This window comes from Hylaeus volcanicus, chromosome 6 (assembly GCF_026283585.1).
Source record: "Hylaeus volcanicus isolate JK05 chromosome 6, UHH_iyHylVolc1.0_haploid, whole genome shotgun sequence".
Taxonomy (NCBI): domain Eukaryota; kingdom Metazoa; phylum Arthropoda; class Insecta; order Hymenoptera; family Colletidae; genus Hylaeus; species Hylaeus volcanicus.
Window position 1 is genome coordinate 21,803,658 of NC_071981.1, and position 22,691 is coordinate 21,826,348.

The 22,691-nt window shown below is 44.6% G+C and overlaps 1 protein-coding gene across 1 annotated transcript in view; it reads left to right on the plus strand.

The window, feature by feature from the left end:
* Positions 1 to 13,903: 13,903 nt before the first annotated feature.
* LOC128877812 (nuclear hormone receptor E75-like) overlaps positions 13,904 to 22,691 on the plus strand; it is a 95,787-nt gene continuing 86,999 nt past the window's right edge. Inside the window, exon 1 of the mRNA XM_054125363.1 lies at positions 13,904 to 14,423. Coding sequence (XP_053981338.1) covers positions 14,255 to 14,423 — 169 coding nt within the window. The 5' untranslated portion in view covers positions 13,904 to 14,254. The remainder of the gene's footprint in view (positions 14,424 to 22,691) is intronic.

Genomic DNA, 22,691 nt, shown 5'->3' on the forward strand with positions numbered 1-22,691 from the left:
TACACCGATCACAATGATCTCAATAATCACAAACATTACACTTGTCACAAGGTTCACGATCACCACAACCGTCGCAATAATCGCGAACATTGCAATCGCTACAAAGATCACAATCGTCGCAATCGTTGTACTGGTGACAACGATCATCACATTTATCCCAAAGAGGCACAACCATCGCGTCGATCACAAGAATCACACCGACCTCGATAATAATAATAATGCGAAACGTCACAATGATCACAATCGACGAGTAAACCCTCCCTCCGTCAACTCAAATCCCTCCCAAGATCCTAGCATCCCCGATCGAACGTTCTCGAAGGAAAATGGCGCTCGGTGGCGTTCCGAAAATCGAGCTAAAGTGGTGGCTCGCGACGGAGATGGTAATCGGAGCGGCGTCTTATATTAGACGCGGTCAAAGTGCAACGTCCTCGGTCGTAGTCGGGGTCTCGCGGATCGAGCTCTCGTGCGCCACCGCGAATATTTCGAGTCCCGCGGTTGTCCGCCGGATCGGTTTATTTGTATCGTCGCGGCCGCGAACGCCCCAACCCGACGAAAGATGCAAAACGGAGTCTAAATCCGGAGATAAGAAATCCCGATCCGTCGCGGGGCGATCCGCTCCGCTCCCTCGCTCGGTCCGCTTCGCTCGGAGCTCGGACCGAGAGCGCGGGTGAACGACCGCTCACTGGGACAGCCAGGCCGTTGCATCGGAATCGCATATACGATGCATTCGTCACGTACCGTGGCCGTGTGCAGGTGAACGCGATCCAGGCGATTGATTTTTACCTCACCTACCCCTCTTGTTTCATCACTTGCCCACCCCTCGTCGTCATTCACCGGTGATTAGCGATTAGCGTTCATCAGGATGTTTTCAGCCCGGGGATTAGGTTCGATGAGATGGGAGGAGGGTGTTCTTTTTAGTATTTGGGATGATGTTGGTTTTTGGAGGAGGTGAAGAGAATTGCGATGACGATTTGAAGGTTTGGGTTGGTGACGATCGATGGGAAACTTCATGATCCCTTTAGAGGATGTCAATTTCCCTTTTAGTGTAGAGAAATCGAAGGTGTTCAGATCGGAAGCCCCAAAGAGAATCAATAACGTCGAATGCTTTAAATATCATCATTTCGTTGAACTTCGCGTTCTTTAAGAAAACACTGTCATTTTCTCTTTTAATATAGAGAAATCGAATTAGAGGCCACGAAGAAGGATAATCGTCGTCCAATGGTTCAGATATCATCGTTTCGATGACGTTTATCAACGACGAACTTCGCGACTCTGCGAACGCAGTGTCATTTTTCCTCTTACATCGAGGTTGCGAGTGTAGGTCGTCGTGTGTAATGGACACATTTCATCCTCTCACTTTTTCTTCGTGCGATGTTAAGTAATCCTTTTGCGTTGACATTCCATGCTCTCAATTCTTCTTCGGTTGATAAGGGGTTCTTCGAGACGATCGGCCGAGTCGAAATGTCTTTTGCATTTGGTACGATTAAAGCGTTAGTGCGTCGGTGATATCGACTGGATGTTTGGATAGCATCGTTTCGGCGACGTTGATGGATGCCCAGCTCGACGACCCTTCGCGAAGACGCTATCATTTTTCCTTTTGAGGCAACGAGGTTGTGAGTGTAGGTCATCGTGTAATGGGCATTTCATCCTCTCACTTTTTCTTCGTGTAGTGTTAAGTAATCCTCTTGGTTGACATTCCATGATCTCGATTCTTCCTCGTGTAATAGATTTCTCTTTTAGGTATCAACGATCTTGGGCAAAATGTAATTTAATTAACGATGGAGTATTGACAATTTATCATTCGATGATTGCAATTGCTAGCACTCGATACCTATAGCAATTACAATTAACCGACATCGTAGTAGCAATTTATTATAAATTTGTAATAAAGTGGTAAAATTAATTGCAGTAGGTAAATGAATCCTACCAATTAAAATTGACCGATTGTCGAACATAGTAACAATTAGTCATAAATTAATCATAAATTCGTAACGAACTACAGAAATGTATGAAATTCGTAAAAGCTACGTTTTCGTTACATTTGATCGCGAAAATGTGCACATTCAATGCTCGCCGTTACTGAAACATGCTCCGTTCGCGCCGATCTCGTCGCGTCGCGACGAGTTTACGTCGCTGAGGGCGACCGATTTTCGACGCGATCGTGTCGCAACATCGAGCTCTCCGAATTTCAACGCGTGCCAAGGTCGCCACGATGCGGACACACGCGAGCGAGTTTTCGCGATAAAAAATATTAAACACCGGCCAGATTGTTGTCAAATTTCCGCCGATCGATTGTCAGCTTACGCAAAACGACCGCGCGATTTCGCAATCGTCGCTTACGCGTTGGGCAACGTGCTGTTACGGAGCAAACAACAAAAATTCGGTCACAAGATCGCTCGTTGCGAACGCGAGAAAAAATAAACGAAGATCGTCGAGTTACCGGCGAAAATCTTCTTGGAGGTCTGTCGCAGCAATTCCGCCTCTGGTGACAAGGAAACGTTTCCGATGGGGCGAAGTCGCGTTATACGGGCCAGGGAATCGAATGTCGTCGTTTCTTCGTGAAATCTTTCTTCGTTTCGTATCGATTTCATATCGCAGGCTGGCGAATGGAAAATCTAGACGATATTGCCGCGTGTTACGCGTTTAGATTCGTGGGACGCGAATCTCGTTGCTGTTCTGATTTATGATTGACGGTCAAAGGGATGGGATTATATATCGAAGGGTTCTTGAAACTTTGAAGGCTTGGCTTTAAGATTTCTAAGTTGCTACTAAACAATGGTGGACAGAAATCTTCGATTTGCTTCGAAAGCAATTTTGCTTATGGGAGAATCGAAGTTTTGCACTGTAATAACAACTTTTGTTTGAGTGTATTTTCATTTAAAGCAGAAAGTCTGCCACATTTTATACCAATTAGCGTTTTGCTAGATAATAAAACAGAGCTCTTCTTTGCTTTTCTTTGCTTTTTCTTCGTTCACGCATCGCTGCGCTATTATTGCTAATTTGTGGAGCGTGAAAGGGTGTATTGTCAGTCTCGAAGGAAATTTGCACGACAAGGATCAGCGTTGACCTTTACTGGAAAGAATCTATTTACAGGAGAATGGATATTCTATAGGACACGGTTCGCGTGGATAATAGAATGTTCGAGTATCAAAATGTTGAAATAGTAGACCACTTGGGTAACAGAGATAAGGGTAATGAAATATCTACTTTACACTTCTCGCATTCGAAATTTTCGACTGGTCATTATGCTATTTAATGTTATACCCCATTGTAAATTTGCAACGAGTTATCTGTAATCATTATCGCGTGCAACAGGTTTCTGAAACTAGGTATTAACGCAAATTTACGACCTTCGTGCCCGAAAGTTTTTCCTGGATCAAAAGTGATACGAAACGTTGGTTCGTAAGTTGTAATTTGAATAGATATCAAATAACGATGATGATTTAAGTTTGCCAGGACTTTCTCAGGATAAATTAGGTAATCTTAAATTACGTTGTTATATAATTTTATAACGATTTCACGTATAAAGATGTGCAGAGTACCAGGTGAAAGAAAATTCATGAAAATACTTACATAAGAAGGGAAAAGTGGTCATTAGTCGTTATTGTACAATTAAAACGATGCCAAGTGTTTTATAATACGTGTAGACATCGGTCAGGAAATTGAGTAAAACAAAAGTCGTCAGATATTTAGGGCCACATATGAAATAAAATAAAATAAAGGTGGCCACGTATTTAAACCTACGATCTACAAAATACGATATATTTAATTACATACAACAGCACTTGTTTCCAACAAAATATCTACAACCTTAAGATAATAAAATAATAAACTAATGTTCTTTCGAGTTACGTACAAAAATATGAAAATATGGATTTTATTCTCTTTCCTAATCACCGGAATAGTTAACATTTGACGAGCATGTTCTTCGCTCCCACGTCGAAAACAAAGCGACTGCTCGTCGTGATTTCAGCCGGTAGCCTGACTGTTATCGAACTGCGATCTCGTTCAGGAATTTATCGGCCACTCTAACGAAACGACGGGCGATTATAATTACCCAACGTGCTCGGAGTCAAACAAATATGTTCCACGTTCGCCATTATTAAGAGGTTCTCGCGCGAGGGATCGATTTGTACGAGCGTCCAATAGATCTTCGATACTTGGCAGCTTTCCCACGACGATGGTGGTCTAAGAGACGGAGATACGATTCGAACGTCGCTAATTAATTGTATCCGCGTCAACGTTGCCCGAGAAACGACTCGCCATTCTCAAATAAATAAGAAACTTGAAATACCAAGTTTCGATTCCCTCTTTCTCGATCGATGATGATTCACTCTGGGTTACTCGATGGAATCAGCAAGGGTCTCGATATCAGTTTTATATTGGAAAAGAATCCAGGAAATTAAATAATCGACAGCATTCGTTTTTTATTTGTGTGTTGGTATCTTGGTGGGCAACGAATTTGGAGGTCTTAGATTAGGAGCGGGAGGCTCAGGACATAGATTAGGATAAATTATTACTAATATCAAATGATATATAAATAGCTGAAATTAATTCCACGCCACTAATTGAACAAAATACATGATAATTATGGTACAATCAACAATGGAAACAAAAAGTTAAAGGGACAATGACACTGACATGTTCGGTGTCCAGGTACCAACGAGAAAGAAAGCGGGAACAGCTGGCAACAAAATTAATCGAGTTCGACGATTCCTAATTTCAAGTATACGAGATTACGCAATTTTGCGAAGCATTAGAAAGTGGATGTCGGTTACATGATCGGTATACCGCGCGACTGGGTGCGTGCAGCTCTCGGAGATTTTCTTTTTCGATTCAGCTGTTTCGTGGATTCGGCGTTGCGTAATTCGTATGCGAGCCACGACTAATTAGATGACAAACAGCGTTTAGAATTTGCTTAACCTTAAAATTCGGTATTTCTGGTGAATGTCGCGTCCGTGCCCCTACGATAATAGTCCTAAAAGAGAAAACAATCGGAAAGGATCACCAGTAGGCGAGAAGAGAGATTAGAAAAACATGATTAGGTTAAAAATAAAGAATTTTTAATTTAGAAGGCTTTACTATTGGGCGCAACGAATTTGTTTTTAATTTTGTTGCAACACATATTTAAACGATTATTAGATTTTCCAGACTAGACTGCGAAGCAGATTAGGAAAACACTAGGTCGTCTTCCTAGAAAGAAGGATTCAGTTTTTGTAATTTTTATTTTACGAACTAATATATTATAAAATATACCAAAAAATCCTCAGAGGGTACAGGAAACTAGCATCGCGAAACTAGAGAACTCTACGTGGAACCAAATAGAGGACTTTCGGAAACGACAGACTTCGAGAAGTGTGAATTTGGAGAAATTCGTCGAGGCGAATCGTGGCTAAACGGCGATTAGCAGGTGCCGATCGCGCAACTCTTTGATTTCTCAGCGCTCGGAGGGGCCAGACGTTAAAAACTCGAAGAAAATGTCTCGTAAAGCGACACGAAATCGGAACGTACACCGATAAGTGACATTTGCCGTGGCGAACGAAGCATGACGTCGCTTCGAGTCTAGGCCGCGAGGCAAAAGGTTGGCGGAAAATCGGCGGCTATTTAATTACCGGCCAATATCTAGCGCAGAATGTGGGTAACTAGGTCTCGTCCCTGTTTCGCAACAGCTACGTTGAAGCGTGGGCCTAGCGCGAGGTAGGTTGACTGGAACGATCAAGTCCTACCCCACATCCAAAGTTGGAAATCAGGCGAGATACGCGATATGCCGATGGCCCGTGTAAAACTTGCAAGAAATCTATTCGTTCCTCTTTTTGGGGCATTTTCTCGAATCGTAGATCGCAAGTGCAATCCTTTCGAGTTGATCGATCGAATGAAACAAAAACTAGAGATCACGTAGAAGTCCTCGGTTAAATATTTTGTTCGATTCCTTCCTTAACTGTATAAAAATGGAAATACGCGTAACCTTGTTCGGTTTTTTAATTAGGAAAATTCAGGATAATAATAGGGTATTAGTTGTACTTAGAAATTTCTCCACGTTAGACGGTACGACAACGTAACACGAAAGAGATACTAACTTCAATTCCGATTGATTCGTTTTTTTTCTAAGATCAATCAATTTGCAATCAATCAATTCCTCGTACAATTAATACAGAATCTTATCGGCAACGACGCACAAATAATGTAATTGAATTCGTTTCCTAAATCGGTCTGTATCCCACGTGCTTGGATTTTTCGAGGCCGCCTAGAATCGGTTGTATCGCAATCGCGTCGCGATTTTTCCCCATCGTCGGTACTCGCGGGAATCGAAAGCGCAACCTGCTCGTCAAAAATTTCCCCAACCGGTGGGTAGCTGTCGCAACGCCAGAGAAGACGAAGTCCCACGCGAGTTCTCCGGCGGCGCGAGTACGTTGTACCGACGTATCTGTCCTGGTCGGTTGCATATCTCGCTGGAGCCATTGTCTCGATGCAAGTAGGCCTGCATCAGAATGCAATAAAATTCTCCCCGTTGAATGGCCCGCGAGCGTGTGGGCAGCGCGGGCGTGCGCACGAGGACGCGTGTATGCCTTTTCTCGGTTTACGCGTATTTTCACCCTAAAACACACTTAATCTCTAGAAACCATTGAACCAGGTGAAAAAAGATTTCATTTAAATGAAAAAAACGTTAGCGTAATAGAATTTTCACTTTAACAGTAATGTATGTTCTAGCATCGCTGAAGTACTCTGCCAACAATATAAATCTCTGTCGCTGGGCAATTATTAATTTCACGTAATGTATTGCGTTGCTCCTTTAACGAGCATCGATCCGTTTACGCCTCTAATTTAATATATTCCCACGAGAGAGGATCGGGCGCAGAAAAGAGAACGAAGTTGCGGAGGTGTTTCGAAAACGTTGCGTCGCGTAATCGTTCCTCGTGCTGCTCGAGCGAGATGCAGCCTCGCACATGCACTCGCCGTTGCAGATGCAATTGCTCAATGAGCCGCGTTGGTATGCGCAACCGGTCACCGACTCCCAACGTTTCGTTCGATTCGCTAAATCGACCGCCTTGCCGGTCGAATACCCCGCGGATAACACTGAACATTTTTGAAATTCGCGAACACCCGGAGCGGGCAAATTTTAATTGAAATGGAACCGAGAAATGGATATTTGAAATCATTTATTTTAGGCCGTTAGTTTCAGTCTAGTTCCTTCGAACATGAAAATGATACTAATTCGTTTAAGATCGTTTATTTTGGATTGCTGGATTCAGTATAATAATTTGGAAATAAAAATAGTATCGCTTCGTTTAAAATAATTTATTTTGAACTCTTAGTTTTAGTGTAGTCACTTGACAATGAAGATGATATCAATTCATTCGAGATCATTAATTTTGGACAATTACTCTCGATACAGCTATTTGAAAATGAAAATAATATCGATTCGTTAGAATTATTTCGTTATTTTTTATTCGAAATTTAACAAGAAGAAAATGATGTTCAAAATACTACGCAACAAAGAGAATTCATTTTATAAGTAATCTCTACAGGAATTTGCGTTGAGTAAGATTCTATTTCCAAAAAGTACCTTCATAATTTTCAAGCATATGATACTACGTTCAACGAGTATACATTCTCCACGGTAATTCGAACGTTAACCAACTCTCCAGCTATCAACGGTACCGTATCAGATATAGACGACAAATAAAATGGAGAATTTTAGAAACCGAGCCAGGATTTACAACGCCAATTGCGTCGAGAGTAGAATTAAGAAGCGTCGGTAAAAATTGTTTCCATGAAACCCAGTCGCTGTTCGTCCCGTTTGCGGTAGGTCAGTTCGTTTATCTCTCGGATTCGAATTAGACTCTGTCCGCGGACAATAATACGAGTCGGTATCGCCGTACCGAATCGGACCACTCGTGGCAAGCTTTTTGTCCGCGAAAACAACGCGGGCAATATCGGTTGGTTGAGTCGAAACGGGACCCGGTTACCCGGACCCGTTCGCATAAATCCGTGGATCGATCGGTCGATAAACGAGGCTTGGTTCGGTGTGGCAACGTAAACGCGTTCACGACGGGTGAAAGAACTTTATCCGTGCATTGAGTATCCGGTAGCGTAACGCCTTTTGGCGGATTACGTGTCGCTATTGCGACCGATTTCCGCGTTTCTGGCTCCCTTGGCTCCGTAATCCATCCTTTTCGACGATCACGTCATTGTTTCTTCGGGAAAAATTTAATTTTGAATGGTGAAACTGATGGCTTTCTGGGAAGCAATCTATTCAAGGGGGTAAACTTCATTTTTGTTGGCGAGAAAAGAATGTTAGAATAGCGGCATCGAGGAAGCCCCCGTCGACAGGTATCTCGAAGAAGCAACGAAAATCGTTTCGCTGTTTCTCGGGTGATTTACGAGTGCGTAACGCGGGCACCGTTCTTCAAAATTTATGGTCATCGCACGAAAAGAGCGCGAAAACCGCAGCCATAAAGTTTGGCCGCAACCCCGTGACCACTTCAACTCAATGTTCGACCATAAATTTTCTACCTGGCGACTCGAAATGTCGGAAAACCCCCTGAGAATTTTTGGAAATCTGCGATTCATAATTTCGTTTTAATGGAATTCACGCGTGTGTTTAGTGCTCTCCGAAGAGAAAATAATGAACATTCTTTCGTTTTTTAATAATTCAATAATAAATTGTCGCGAATCTTGGATTCGCATTTTACAAGTATTTAGTATCGAATTCTTCGACAGAAATCTTACATTTTTGGGAGTAATTAAAAACATAAATCGAACCTTCTGAGATTTCACATATTTCATATCTCGTAAATGTATATACTTTTATTTCTATTATACAAATAAAACGACGTTGCTCTGTAATCAAATTTGCATTTGTTTGAAAATTCGGCTTCCAGTGAAAGGCGAAGCGTGTTCTCAACGAAATTACGTAATTCCGTTATTACATCCATCGTGCAGTCAGCCGACCTCCTCGAATACTTGATTCGACTGCATAGAGACCGAGTCAAAGACCTAGAAAGTATGATTCATTATTCATTATCGCAATTCATTACTATCTTATCGTGCAAGATTCCAGCATTACGTCTCAATTACCCCTGGCCCTCCACCTTCTGTCGGTGTTCCACGGTTCTGTCCCCTTCTTCACCGTGTCTTATTAAACGTTTATCTGGCTCGTTATGCCCCCAATGCTGTTGGTAACTTTCCAAAAACGTATCAAACCTGAATATGGAAAACTACTTACCGTCCGAGTTAACCTTGAATTGCATAATATTCCTAATTAGGAGCCTGATCAAATTTATCCTCGCGGTGGGAACATTCTACAGGACTCGAGCATTATGGTTTCTTATTAAGACATTTAATAGCTCTGAAAGTTCAAGCACTTATCGGTTGGAATTTTAATTACATCAATGTTGAATTGTATGTGTGTGTAAACACGTGTGTATATATATTAATTGTATTATCATTTTATTAGAATATAATATATGTTAATTTAATGAATTTACAAAACTTACGTGGCATAAAATACACAATAGAAATAGACTCCATTTAGATCACGATTGTACTTCGATATTATACATGCTTAGAATTAATTTTTTCTTTCTCACGTGCCATTTAGACACTTTGAAAAAAATTCAGCTTCCCACCCTCTAATTAATAAAAGAAAGCATATGCAGGTCTCGTGGTACAATTTTATTTATCACATCACACAATAACTATCTGATTTCTTCTTTAGTTCCGTGCAATTTTTCAAGAGCATCATAGATAAGGCAACCCGTTTTGATGTTAAGATCACATATGATCACATACACGGTATCTCCTGTACCTATTTCCAACATGAATCATCTGATCGCACCCTCTCGTGAATTTCATTTTATCCCTCGGGCCAGAAATGTAGTTTTATTTATTTCGATAAACTGGTCGAAAACCAACACATTGTGGATAATAATATAAAGCCGGTTTTCGAGCTGTTCATTGTAAAAATAATTACCTAAATTTCTGTTCCGAAGGATGAAATAAAATTCACGCCACGGAGAGTTGCGAACTCAATCGAAAGGATTGGAACTATCGACAGTCGTAACAAAATCGTTTACCACAAAGAAACAGGACTCGTTCCTTCTTTAAAATATGGTAACCGCCGTTTTTCCACTTTCTGAGAGAACGAAGACCCTTAACGAAGTTCGCCAACGACCGGAGCCTGTTAGCTCCATTGGACGAGGATTGCTTTCACGAAGGGAAAACTTTTCTTCCGCGCTCCGTTCGCGAGCGCAGAATCCTCTGCTTTCCTTTTCCACGGCGCGGTCTGACGGAGAACAGAGAGATCAGCAAACAGGTGTTCCAGGTAAAGCTGGCAGGGTCGATTACACGCTCGCCGTGGAACCTAGAATCCTCCAGCGATAAATCTTCCCTCTGGCCACACAAAGGGGTCCCGTGCTCAACTCGGGACATTTAACCACGAATCGCGACGGAAAAGCGACGAGAGACTGAGCGTCCCTGGTTTTATCGAGCGATTTGAGCAGCACCACTTTTTCTTTTTACTAGTATCTCAAGTAATGGAAACCAGTAATGCGCGTTGCGAAAGATCTAAACACGAGGAACGATAAAACACGATAAATCTGAGTTTTCTAATTTCTGCGAAATATTAAGGAGCACTGGTACAAAACGATTCGTTCCTCTGCATTTTATTTTACTTCTGGAAGTTGATCACCTTTTCTCAAATAAATAATAATATGGCATATTTGCTAGCTGAAACACCAGTTCGTCATAATTAATATTAATCAATTTCCATTTGCTCTGGATCAACCCTTTGGCAATAAAACTAATAGAATCCTATGGAGCTCCGAGAAGTATTTAAGCGTAAAGAGTATGAAGGGAAATCGTAAAAGAAGATCGTCGGCTATCTCCTTGAACGTTTGAGCTCGATCATGGCGTGTCTCTATGGTCGCAATCCGTTAGGGTAGGTCAAGCTTCGATTATATTTAGAATAGTCACATTGGGTCTGACAATCTATAGTAATATATTCAATTCGAACCGTTTAACCGATTTGCACGATGACCATGATCTAGACAAAACGAAGTCACCCAACAACACGCGCTCGGATCGTTGAGTTGCAAGACAAGCGATTAACCCTTGGCGAACCTAAAATCATTGTCCTATATTGGTACGTGTGGTTTCTCGGCTAATAAATATTCCAAGTGCAGAATACTGAAAATATAACGTATCATTTTATTCGTTAAACTTAAAATATTTATTTATTTATCAATTTTTCATTTAGTGAACACCTTTGATAGGCATGGCAAACAATTGTACAAAAGAGTAAGTTCAGCGGAAATATTATTTTTAAACCTGAGTCTTGAAACATCAAATGATCTCACAGGAACGATCAGGGCGCAAGTAACGATGGTCCATCGGCTGCTGCATAAAAAAAAAAACGGTTAGATAGCGAGAGTGAAACCAGACGAGCTTGGACTCCGAAAGGAATCCATCTGGAGCTAGTAGTACTCCCGTTAGACGATACTAAAGTCCGTCACACTGGCTGCTTTATTCTAACTGTACATTCAAGGCTCGTAGTTAGGGCAGGTTAAGCTTGGACAGCGCCCAGTTTGCATCAATTTAAGCTTAACCTTCCGTCGTCGATAACTAGAGTTACCCAATTAGGATAACGTATCCATTATTACTCGTGTTACTTATTACCATACTCGTTTCCTGAAACAAATAATTTTCTTGTCCCCTTCTCTATCACTAAACACGCGCTATAACGGTCTTCGAGATAATAATTTTATTTAAATCTATCGCTAAACATTTGCAGAACTATTAGCCATCTTTATACTTCAAATTTCTAACTTGATCTTCCAAGAACATGAATCTTAATTACGTTACTAATTTTGTTAAAATAAGAAAGATGATTACACATCAGCATCACTCGCACTTTTATATTCCTTTTTGTAAACAAGTATTTTTTAAGCAAGGGTAGAATTTAGATTAGATAGTAAAAGCAGAGGCTAGAGGTTCTACTAATGGTTAACGGGCCTAAGTTGGGACAGGTTAGGCCTAACCCAAGCGAGAGCCGCATTAGGGAGGCGCTCTGTTTAGGCGCGCGTCAGAGTCCCGTTCACCTGTGATCTAACTTCTCCTTTCCGTAGACGTAACCCACGTGTTCAGCGAAGGTGCGAACGCACGCACACATGGTCCCGTGTACGTGCCCGCCAGGGGTTACGTTGCTTTCACTCTTCGAGTGTTAGTGAGTCAACGACGTGGCAGGGGAACGCGCTGTATTCACTGATTGTGTATCACGCCGATCAGGAGCGTACCTGGGCATCGTCATCCGCGGACTCTCTATCACAGAAATTTCGTCGAGTATTACGTAAACATTTGGAGACGCGATTCGAGTCGACGTTTCTCGACCTTTGTTCGTCGTTTTAGCGCCGGAATTTTGAGTTACCGCGTTATATTTGGCGCGAGGTTGGAAGCCGCGTAAAATAGGACCACCGGTTTCATGGTGAACGAAGCGATCCTTGACTACAAATTTACTTTGTTCTAAGCGCGTTTAGGTCCGCGGCCACGACAATACGCGGCGTTTAGCGAAACCCCGTCAGCCGTGGACGCGTGCACGCATAATAAAGGCTAGGCCAAGCCTCTTCGTTCTGCCGATAAAAATCCTTGATCCTAATGACGGGTCAACCGTGCCAATTGGCCATAGGAATGAAACGGACGTGCCTTGAGGGCGCTATCGCGGGCTTAACTCTGCTCGATAAGCCTGGATCGTTATCAATCTGACCCCCCCCCCTTGTTGAAAATCGGTTTTTCGGTAATAGATTTTCCGTTGACGCGGCATCGATCGCGCTCTTGCATCCTTGGAGGAAGGATACTTTAAACGTTGATCGTTGAAACGGCTGCACCGAGTCATTTGGAGCACGTCGTGAACGAGGGAGAAAAATTGGAGTAATTCTTTTAGTCGATACAGGCAGCCTCTTTCATTTAATCGATTATATATATTTTTGGCATTTCATGCGAATTTTGCACATTTCGTACAAGTTTGTAATACATTCGAAGACATTTGAAGAGATTTGCTTGGAACTCCTCGAAGAATTATTATGTTCTTTTTTTTTGGAGCAAGTGGAGATAATTGTGAGATTTACGAAGAAGGTTCATTTTTTTTTTATTCGGAGTCGTTGCAAAAATCTCGCAAAGTATACAATGCAATTCCCTTGCCTACGATAGCTTCACTATCGTTCGCAAGTGTTCTTGTCGAGCAATTTATCAGGCGGTTTGATTATTCCCATACCATTTAGACTCATCGGAGGAACACTATCGAACAAATATCTTGTACGTTAAACAATAATTTCAAGTAAATAAACACATAGTAGATACACGATGAATCGTGATTTTCAGAAACGTACAAATAGAATTAACCCTGAAACTAACTGAAATAGCTACCCCTAAGATGCAACATTTCACAGTTTCGAAAGGAAAAATAAATACGCTGAATAATAAGCAGCAGTTTCATGTAAATAAATGTTATCGGCAATAATCGAATGTCTCCTGAGAAACCAGCGGTCCGATTTAGAATTTTCAATTCTCGAAAGAAAATAGCATCCGTCGTGGTTGGATAATTTTGGCAGGTACGATGACACGATCCTAGGGATGACGGGAGGGAAAAATATCGAAAAGTCGCGGTTCGAAAATGGGTGGGGGAGGTGGGGGGTGCGGGAATGGCGCGCCACACCGGTGTCCATCAGCGGTTCTGCGCGCAGGCGCCGCGAAGCCGCGGTACACCACGCCGCGGCGAACTCACTCGCGCACCGCATCGCACGCCACACACAACACACCAACTAATAACGTGCAAGCTTCGATTTGCAGTTACCGCGAGGACCACGCGGTCGCCATAGGAAAAGCAACAGCTAGTTTTCGTCGTGGACAGTCGTGTCGTCGCGTGCGCGAAGCGAGAGTGTTCCGATACTAGGGGGTGGCTCGTTTTTCCTGACGATCCGTCCGCTGTCGAATACGAACCGTCTTCGAACCAAAACAAACTCGGGCAGTTTTCGCGCCGCGTGTCTCGCGGCCGAGGGGAGAGTGAGTTGTCAAGTAAAGTGGAAAACATCGTTTCGACTTCTGGCCACGCTGATGAACACCGTGTTATGCCAGCTCCGATCGTGTTTACGCGCGAGACTGCCGGCAGGACTGTTGGGACGTTAGATCGTTGACAGAATAGGAAAATAAAGTCCAGGCGAGGGTAGAGTCAGTGCGAACCGGAAGACTGTCGCGTCGAGAAATGACCGTGCAAAAGTTCAAGCCTCGTGGCAGTGCGACGGAGGAACAACAATCGTCAGGCGACATTTTGTCACCCTCCAGCGAGCCACTGGACGAGAAGGAACCGGGCCAAGTCTGTTATCGTGGGGCACCGCAGGATAGCGAGAATCTGCTGGGACGAGTGTTGGCCGGTAAGCAAGAAACGTGTACCATTCCGCGTACGCGAAGCATGCTCGGCGCCTGACGAAAGGGAGAGTATTATTTTCCCCTCGTGTGTGTCTGTATCTGTGTCGATTTCGAATCGCAGGGTCGTGTGCGTGGTGTACCGACAGGTTGGCAAAAACGTTCCTCGCCTAGCTGTAGATCGCGATTCAGGTAGGAAGGAATAGAGAAAGAGACGGTTTCACTTTCCAGCGGGGTTGGAATGTAGGTCGCGGGGCCCGGGACGAGGCTAGTTCGTTGCCCTCGGTCGGCGGCCTTCCACTCGGCGCACTGGCAATTTTTCTCCCTCTACACACAGTAGATCGTTCCGTCCTTCTCGCTCTCGCTAGCTCTCCGTTCCTCCGACGCTTACGCCTTCCCCTCTCCACTTTTTGCTCGCGGTTCTAGCCTAGATAGCGAGCCTCTCTATCGAGACTCCCACCCTACGAGTTTTCCCCCTACGCGTTCTCTTTGCCTCCCTCTCTATCTCGTTTCATCGCTTCCACGTATCCTCTCGTTCTCCGATCTAGTCTTCTCACTCTGGCCTGAACTCCTCGTGAACTCGGTGTACACAGTGGCGTCACCGGGGAGTGTGACTCCAAAATGACGGCCTATTATTTTAGTGCGATAGGAATTGGTCCAGATGAATTTACTAGAAGAAAATGTTTGGATCTTCTTAATTTCATCCCTTAATTTAGGAGGTCTTGAACACCGTTCGCCAAAACCTAAAGTATCATCAAAAATCAAAGTTTCTCTGGTCGCGCGAGTTTCCACTTCTGGCCTACCTACGAAAAGTGTGGTTAGGTTCGCGAAACCCCAATACCTCAAGTTCTCCGCTCACCCCCCGCAAAGCTGTACGAATGTAAATACGCGTGTACTCTGCATTTTAATCTCGTGGCTCGTGCCAGTCACTCCCAATCGCCGGCAATGCGTGATCAACAAGAAGCATCGGCGCAAACCAGATTCCCGAGGATTTTTAAGGGTGGAGGTGGGCGAGGGGTGGCATGACGAGTTTCCTTGGTTGGTGACGGTGAACGTAGTGACGCCACTGGGTGTATAGAGAGGCGTTCGGTCTCTTTTCCTCGCGGGCGGTCCGTAGAACAGGAAAATAGGTCGGTGGGGCCTTGGCGCGAGGCTAGTTCGTTCACCCTGCCTGGCCCGTAACTGGGGCAAGATGAAATTAACCGAGCGGCCCGCTACCTCGCCCCACCGCCTCATCTCGCCTTCTCCTACCTCCGTTCGGCAAGTATGTAGAGTGAACTCCGCGACTCGTGTGGCCAATCGCCGCCGGGTCGGTTCAACAAACTCGAACTGGGTTAGGTCTCTCAACCAACCCGCCACGTCCCTCGTCCACCCCTTCCCCTATCGCGAACAGTTTAGCTACTCGACCAACCTCCCCACCTACGGTTATCATCGAAGGTCACCAACACACGCTCTGCTCCGTTCGCCCTCCTGTTCTGCCCGCGTAACAGATACTGATGCGCTACCGCTCTTTGTACAGTTACAATCAGCCGTTCATAAGCGTTCCACCCACCCTTTTTGTTCGTCCCCGGCCTCCCTAGTTCTCCATTTTCGAACGGGACCCCTACGATTCGGGGGCTGCGACACGGCCATTCCGTTTGCCACGCGCAAACGAGCCTCTAACGAGCTATCAACCCTTTACGAGGCTTGGATGCACCGGACTTGGGGGTACTTTTGCCGGCTTTCGACGCACTTTGGAAAATGGAGGCCTTTAAACGGATCGATGATAACCGATGTTTTTGGTAGGTGGTACCTTGTTTGCGAAGGGTCGGGTTCGCGAGGTAGTCAAGGGGTCGAAACTACGCGATGTTAAACGGTGGTATCCCTTTTTTAAAGAGTTTGTTTCTTTTATCATGGAGTCGGCATAGAAGGCTCCTGTAAAAACTCGTGGAATTCATGTTTCCAGATGTTGGGCATTTATTATTAATTATTCTGACCTCGATGTGGGTCCTCCTTGGTACATTTTTCTATACATATATCGTATTTCAAAGAATGCTTGCTCAAAAGCAAACGATTTCCCCCTATTTGACTATAGAGACAATTATCCCCCATACCCTGGACCTCGATCCTGGAAATCAATCTAAAGAGTCGACGGTAGCTTCTAGGGGGCCTAGACGTTGTTATCTTCGCGATGAATTTGCTCCTGGAGCGAAGTGCACTGTTGGTCGCGAACAAAAGAAAGAGAGCGGCTGTTGTGACAAACCGCGCATGCAAACGCGTACATATGCCGTACACATAGGTCCGTTCAACCGGCTGAGAATTCTCGTAGGCCCCGTTACGTAACCTCGCGATAGCGAATTACGTGCGGACTACCTACTCGCGAGCCCCTCTCTCAGCCTGGTTCTTCCCGCTCTCCGATTTCTTTTCCCTCCCCGATCTCCCCTTCTGTCCCCCCGGTGAAAGTACATTAGCCACGCTGCTGGACCGTGATCACTCTCGCTGAGAGCCGTGGAATGCTTTCACCGTTTCCCCAGCGCTGTTCCTCGACCGCGCTGCATCCGCTGACGGAGCACTGACCTGCCTCAACGAGCGTAACTATGAGGTGGGTCGAGAGAGATCTCCCGTTCACCTACCGATTCAATTGTTCCGTCCCGTTGCACGGCCGAATTCTCCGAGGATTTCGTCGACCGTGCGACGCGCAGATTGCCTGCCTATGGGTTGTCCGGAGGGGTTGCTCCGTCTCTCGTGCCGTACCGAGCTGGAAAGAAGACCAGAGGTAGAAATTCGGGTAGGATCGTAGCATACGTTTACAGACCGTGCTCTAAAACCACGGTCAACGCATGCTGATAACGAGATTACTCCAGAGATCAAGAATACAGATGACAGAGAAACTTGAACGTCACACAGAAGAATAATTTCCATAATGAAAATAATACTCGTCCAACGACCACGGTACTCGGAGGAAGTCGACCTTCCCCCGAATCGCGAGGCACGTATTCAACGAGATTATCGCGAAAAACCACGTGCGAAAAAGTGAGCGCCAAGTGTCGGGCAGGTTTGAGTCCTCGAGTTGCTGAATCATCCCCGCGCCCGAATCTCGCGTCTTTTGAAATCGCGTCGTCGGCAACGAGTAACCCTGCGTACCAAGGTATGCAGAAGGTCCGAAGGAAGCGTTGCGTCGATCGATCGCGCGTTGCTAAAATTACGCTACTCGTGGCGAGCGATCCTCAGCTGAGAAAAGCGATCGACCGCGCATTCTTGCACCAAGAGCGCGACGAAGCCTCGAGGCGGCTACTATTCGCCTACTCGTTCGATGTTTGGACCGATAGCCGAATACATACCAACCGCGACACCTCTCGAAGCGCGCTTTTCGGTGGCCGGTTCTCCAGCGCGCGAATGACCCCTGCTAAAGCGCGAAAACTCGGCAAAGGATAACGCACGGTGGGGGGAAAAAAAAGCTCGTTTCGACACCGCGGCGAACTCCGTTGGGCATTTTCTAATTGCGCTTGTGCCGACGACTGGCTAACCTCAAAAGCAAGACACACACGGGCAACGGCCTGGCCTCCTCCCGGTCCCCAGTGACCTCGATTGATGCACTGTGTCCTCTCCCAGTCCACGCGTACCCTCCCCTCCCGCCCCCGCCTCCCACCGTTCTCCAAACGGACCCCTCCTCCGCCCCCACCTGAGAGGAGCGTTGACTCGACATCGCCCAATCAGGGACCGGTTCGTCGACTCTCCGAGCTGCTCTTGGGGTCGTTCTAATCTCGCAACGTCCCTACGTCACAAGCCAAACCGACGAGAAGCCCGATAAGAGTACAATCCCCACCCCCTCCTACACCTCCTCCTCCTCCACCACCTCCTCCTCCTCCCCCGCCATCCCTTCCTTGTCCTGTTCTTCTTCATCTAATCTCGCGTCTCCTTTTCCCGCGTTCGCGCTCCTAGCATCTATTTCTTTCGGTTGATTCGCGCTGCGTAGAGCTCGGCATCCTCGTTTTCTTGATCGTTCCATCCCGCTTCCACCGTTCGCGCCCAAGGTGAACAACCTCGAACCGTGTCGTGGCTCTTATCGCTCCCGAGCTTGGACCCTTATCGAGCCCGAGCGCACGTTCGCGCTGCTTCTTTACCAGCGCGGAGTTCGGTGAACCGGTTTCGCGAAAAATCGGGGGGGGCCTCCTCTTGGCGGTTCGGAGGGTTCAGAGGGTTTCAGAGGGATTCGGTAAGAAGTTGGGAAGCTCGAGAGAAACACACGTTAAGGGTGGCTATTTAGGTATTTACATCTGGAAGAAGGGAGTGACAGCTTCTTTTTTTTTTCTTTTTTTGTTTTTAGTAGGAAATATTCTTGTATTAAAAGTTGCAATATTATAACTTTTACTTACAACAACGACGTTAGCTTTTGAGAGCAACTTTTGCAGTGGTCGGTAATTTTCAGTACCATTTGAATTAAACAAATATTTTCTTCTATTAGAGTCCGAAAAGCAAGCCTTTATCGCAAACCAAAATCGCAAACCAATTTCAGTCAGTTTCATCTCCCGAGAAATGGCGACTTTGTAACGAATCGTAATTAATTTATAAAAACACAGCTGCGACTATCTGTAAACAAACCACACGGCAAGGTCTGATTCGATAAAGAATGGCCGTGCGATTGGTTCATCGGTCGATCGCGAGCTTGTTTGGCAGTTTTTCGAAGTGAAGGTAAAAAAGCGTATCCTTGTGGTTTTCGCAACGGAAGCGCGATTCCGTTCTAATTCCCGAGTTTCGAAAATTCTGGTGTCCAGGTTTGCAACAACCTGTCCTTCAACGTCTACGCCCTCTCGCAAGCGAAAAAACTTTCGAACGCAGCCGGAGATAGGGACACCGAAACGCGCGATCTCGTATCACGGTTGCGATCGTTCCTCTTTCGAATGATTCACGGTTCGACGTTCGCTTTCACCGCGCGCGGTATTAGTTACAAAACAGGTGCACAATTCGATCGATATTCTTTTTTTGTTTAAAGAATTCTTTTGGTCGTTCCGACGATATCCCACGGGAAAGAAGAGTCTGATTGTATTCGAGGGTTGATTTCACTCCTTCGAACAATATTATATTAAGAACGAACAAATTTTATTTGCTATAAAAGAAAAAAAAAAGAATAGGAAATATTTAGATAGATTATGTTCGACGAAAAATATAATTTCTTTCTATAATTTAGCTTTCGGTTCTTATTAAACTTGGACGCGACGAACAAATATAAAATTAGAGCAATTTATCAAAATTGGAGTAACAAGTTATAACTATAATATCGTTTATCTTACATTCGCGCGTTATTTGAAAGTTTCATCCAGTTAGAATCCCCTTTCCGCACGATGCAAATTAGGTGACTGGGTATCCGCGTAACAGGTACACTCGCCAGGTAACGTCGGATGCATTGTCTTCCGTTTCGCGATCTCGAAAGGTGCACGGCGATCGGAGTCACGGTTCACCTGGAAGAAAGTAAGAGTGATCTAACCAGGAAGTTAAAGTACCGACGAAGGTGGTCCGTCCGGATGCCGATGAAAGGGAATCGTGGCTCGCGCGGGGAGTGATTTCTCTCTTTCTCCCAGGTAGTTCGTTTCCCTGCTGGCTCACACATACGTGACTCGCGACTTTCTCTCTGTGTCTCCGCCACCGAGGATGAGACGAACTTTCCCTCTTCAACGACACGTTCAATTGAACCCCCTGATCTTGGCGAACTGGTCCCCGAGCACCAATTGCGCTTCCTCGAGATCCTCTATTTTTCTAGATACGAACAAACTGTCTCAGCTGAACACGATCCAGAGTACATTCGGCGCATCGATTTTATTGTATAGATATATTTTATATCGAGTTTCCGATGGGAGACTAAAATAAATTAGAAGCTGAAGCTATTTTATTTTCCGCTGTTGCACGACACGTATAATGAACAGTATTTTTTTTTACCCTTTCCCTTCTGAAAGTCTTAGTTGATAGTACCTAACCGTACTCGCTGATAACAGCACGACTGCAGTTACAGGGTGAAATAGTGCTTCGAGCCTAAATCGGAGAATGGCGTGCAGGGAAAGTACAATGTTCAGTTGTCAAATGCGAAAGACATGGAAACGAGAGAAAAGTAGGAGATTAATAATAAGTACCCTTAAGGATCGCTATATCAGATATAGGTCGAGCTTGGAACGTATAAAGGAGTCATAGATTTTACCACGCGAACTCGGAATAGCGGATGTGAAAACTGCTCGCCTCTATTCTCGCTCGTTTTATCTATAGTATCTTTATTCCTAGCGTTTACCTGTCAGCTAGCTGTCCTAATTTTGGGTACGAGAAATGAACTGTCCGCATACGATCCATGAGATTCTGTAAGAGCAAGAGTATCGCGCATATCATTGTCCTGTGTCATATTTTTATATCAGAACTGTCAAATTAATAATAAGCCCGTGGGAATTAATAATTAATTGGCAATTTTTAAAGACTGGAAGCTGAAGCCGATAAATTTTATCGACAGGAATTTGAATAATTCTTACACAATTCTTAGAATCTAGCAGCTAAATAATTCCTACATAACTTTTTTATACGTAGCTTACCGTGTATACTGTTTATTTGCGTCCTATGTTAAAATATCAAATGCACGACATACAGTTATTGAAATCGAGAGATCGAATAATTCGTATATCGATTCAATTGTAGAAACGTCAAGTAATTCAATTAAAAATTAAAAATTCCTATAATAAATAAGAAGACCTCGATTAATTATTTCAGCGAATGGAAACCGTTGAAATTCTTTCTCCGAGCACCTACCTACGTTTCGCACGGTGATAAATGACGTAACGCAATTGGAACAAAACCTTCGTCGAGCGAATTCGTCCAACTTAAACGAAGCGAATCGAGCCAACGCTGGGGTAAAACGAAGGATGGCGCGTATTTTGCGGAAATTCGAACAAGCTTTCGCGACTACTCGCACAGTCAACCCCCCGGAAACTCGGTTGAGGAGCAGGTTACGGATGAAGGGTGGCCGGCGGGGGCGAGTGGGTGGCAACCCCTAGGGCAACGACCTCTGACCCACCAGCCAGTCCCGGTATTGCCACCCCCCACCCCTCCGGGGATGCTAAGTATAGCATTTCCACCAACCTGTCGCCCCTTGCTACAGATATTATATCTACACCGTGGCCACCACCCTCCCACCCCCGAGCTTTTCACCGCGGCCTCTTCCTCTTCTCGAGAGCTCGGTAATTTTGTCCTCTTACTGCTTTAGCACCGCGATAGAATCGCGTGGGGGTGTTACGACGCGATTCGCGCACGAAATTGCAGGATTTCGCCCGGTTCAACCGTCTACCGGTTCGATAAGTGTCGCGCGTTACCTTTTGCACGCTTTTCATCGAGGAGACACTCTTCGCAAATGTTTTTTTTTTTTTGGGGGGGGGGAAGGGGAACAGGCGTACGTAGAGATACCAAACTCGGTGGACATGCTCGTGTATGGTTCGAAGAGGTGTACAAATTTGTATGCGTACCTGTGTAGAATTTTGTGGAACGTAGACAAAGTTGAATAAGAAGTATACGGAAACAGAAGTATATGGTAGGAATTTGAGATAAATATTACGAAGCTCGCAAGTTTTATTTTTTATTTTCGAAACAGTCGACCGTATTGACTTTTCATTCGTTTTGTTTTATCGCACCGCGTTCGGATGTACAGATTGAGAAATTTGTTTACCGTCGCCCCTCTTATTCTCCACAGACGTATTCGTTACCAGCGAGGATTCGCGCGACTATAATTGGCAAAAAGTAGACCGATCGCGATTGAATTTCTTCGTCCCGGTGCGACGCGCATTGTTCCTTTTATTCTGGCCGTCCTTGATTCTCTGAATGTAGAGTAAACTGAGGTTTGCAGTTATGAACCAGGAATATGGGGCAAAACGAGGTCTGTAATTAAACTTGTTTATTTAGGAAAAAAAGATTTAAGAGAGTCGAGAATCGCTTGACAGACGAGGGATTATTTGGGTCGCGAAAGAAGACTGTCGATTTTAATAATATCGTGACAGTTTCATTCCTGTCCGTAATCAGGCCAACAAATTGTAATTTGGAAGAGAACTCTATATACTCTATATACACCATAAATAGAATGAAATAGTCTGTGGACTCGATAAATACAATAAAAGTGAAATATTAAGTTCTGCATAGACGCGGCAGAGATGAGAAGATGCTATTTTTGTATCAGTCTCTGTTAGTCATTTATTCGGTTTAATTTAAAAAAAAAAAGGTGAACGTGTGCACGCTGCGATTGTCGGCCATAATATTGCCTTGATTTGAAAATAAAC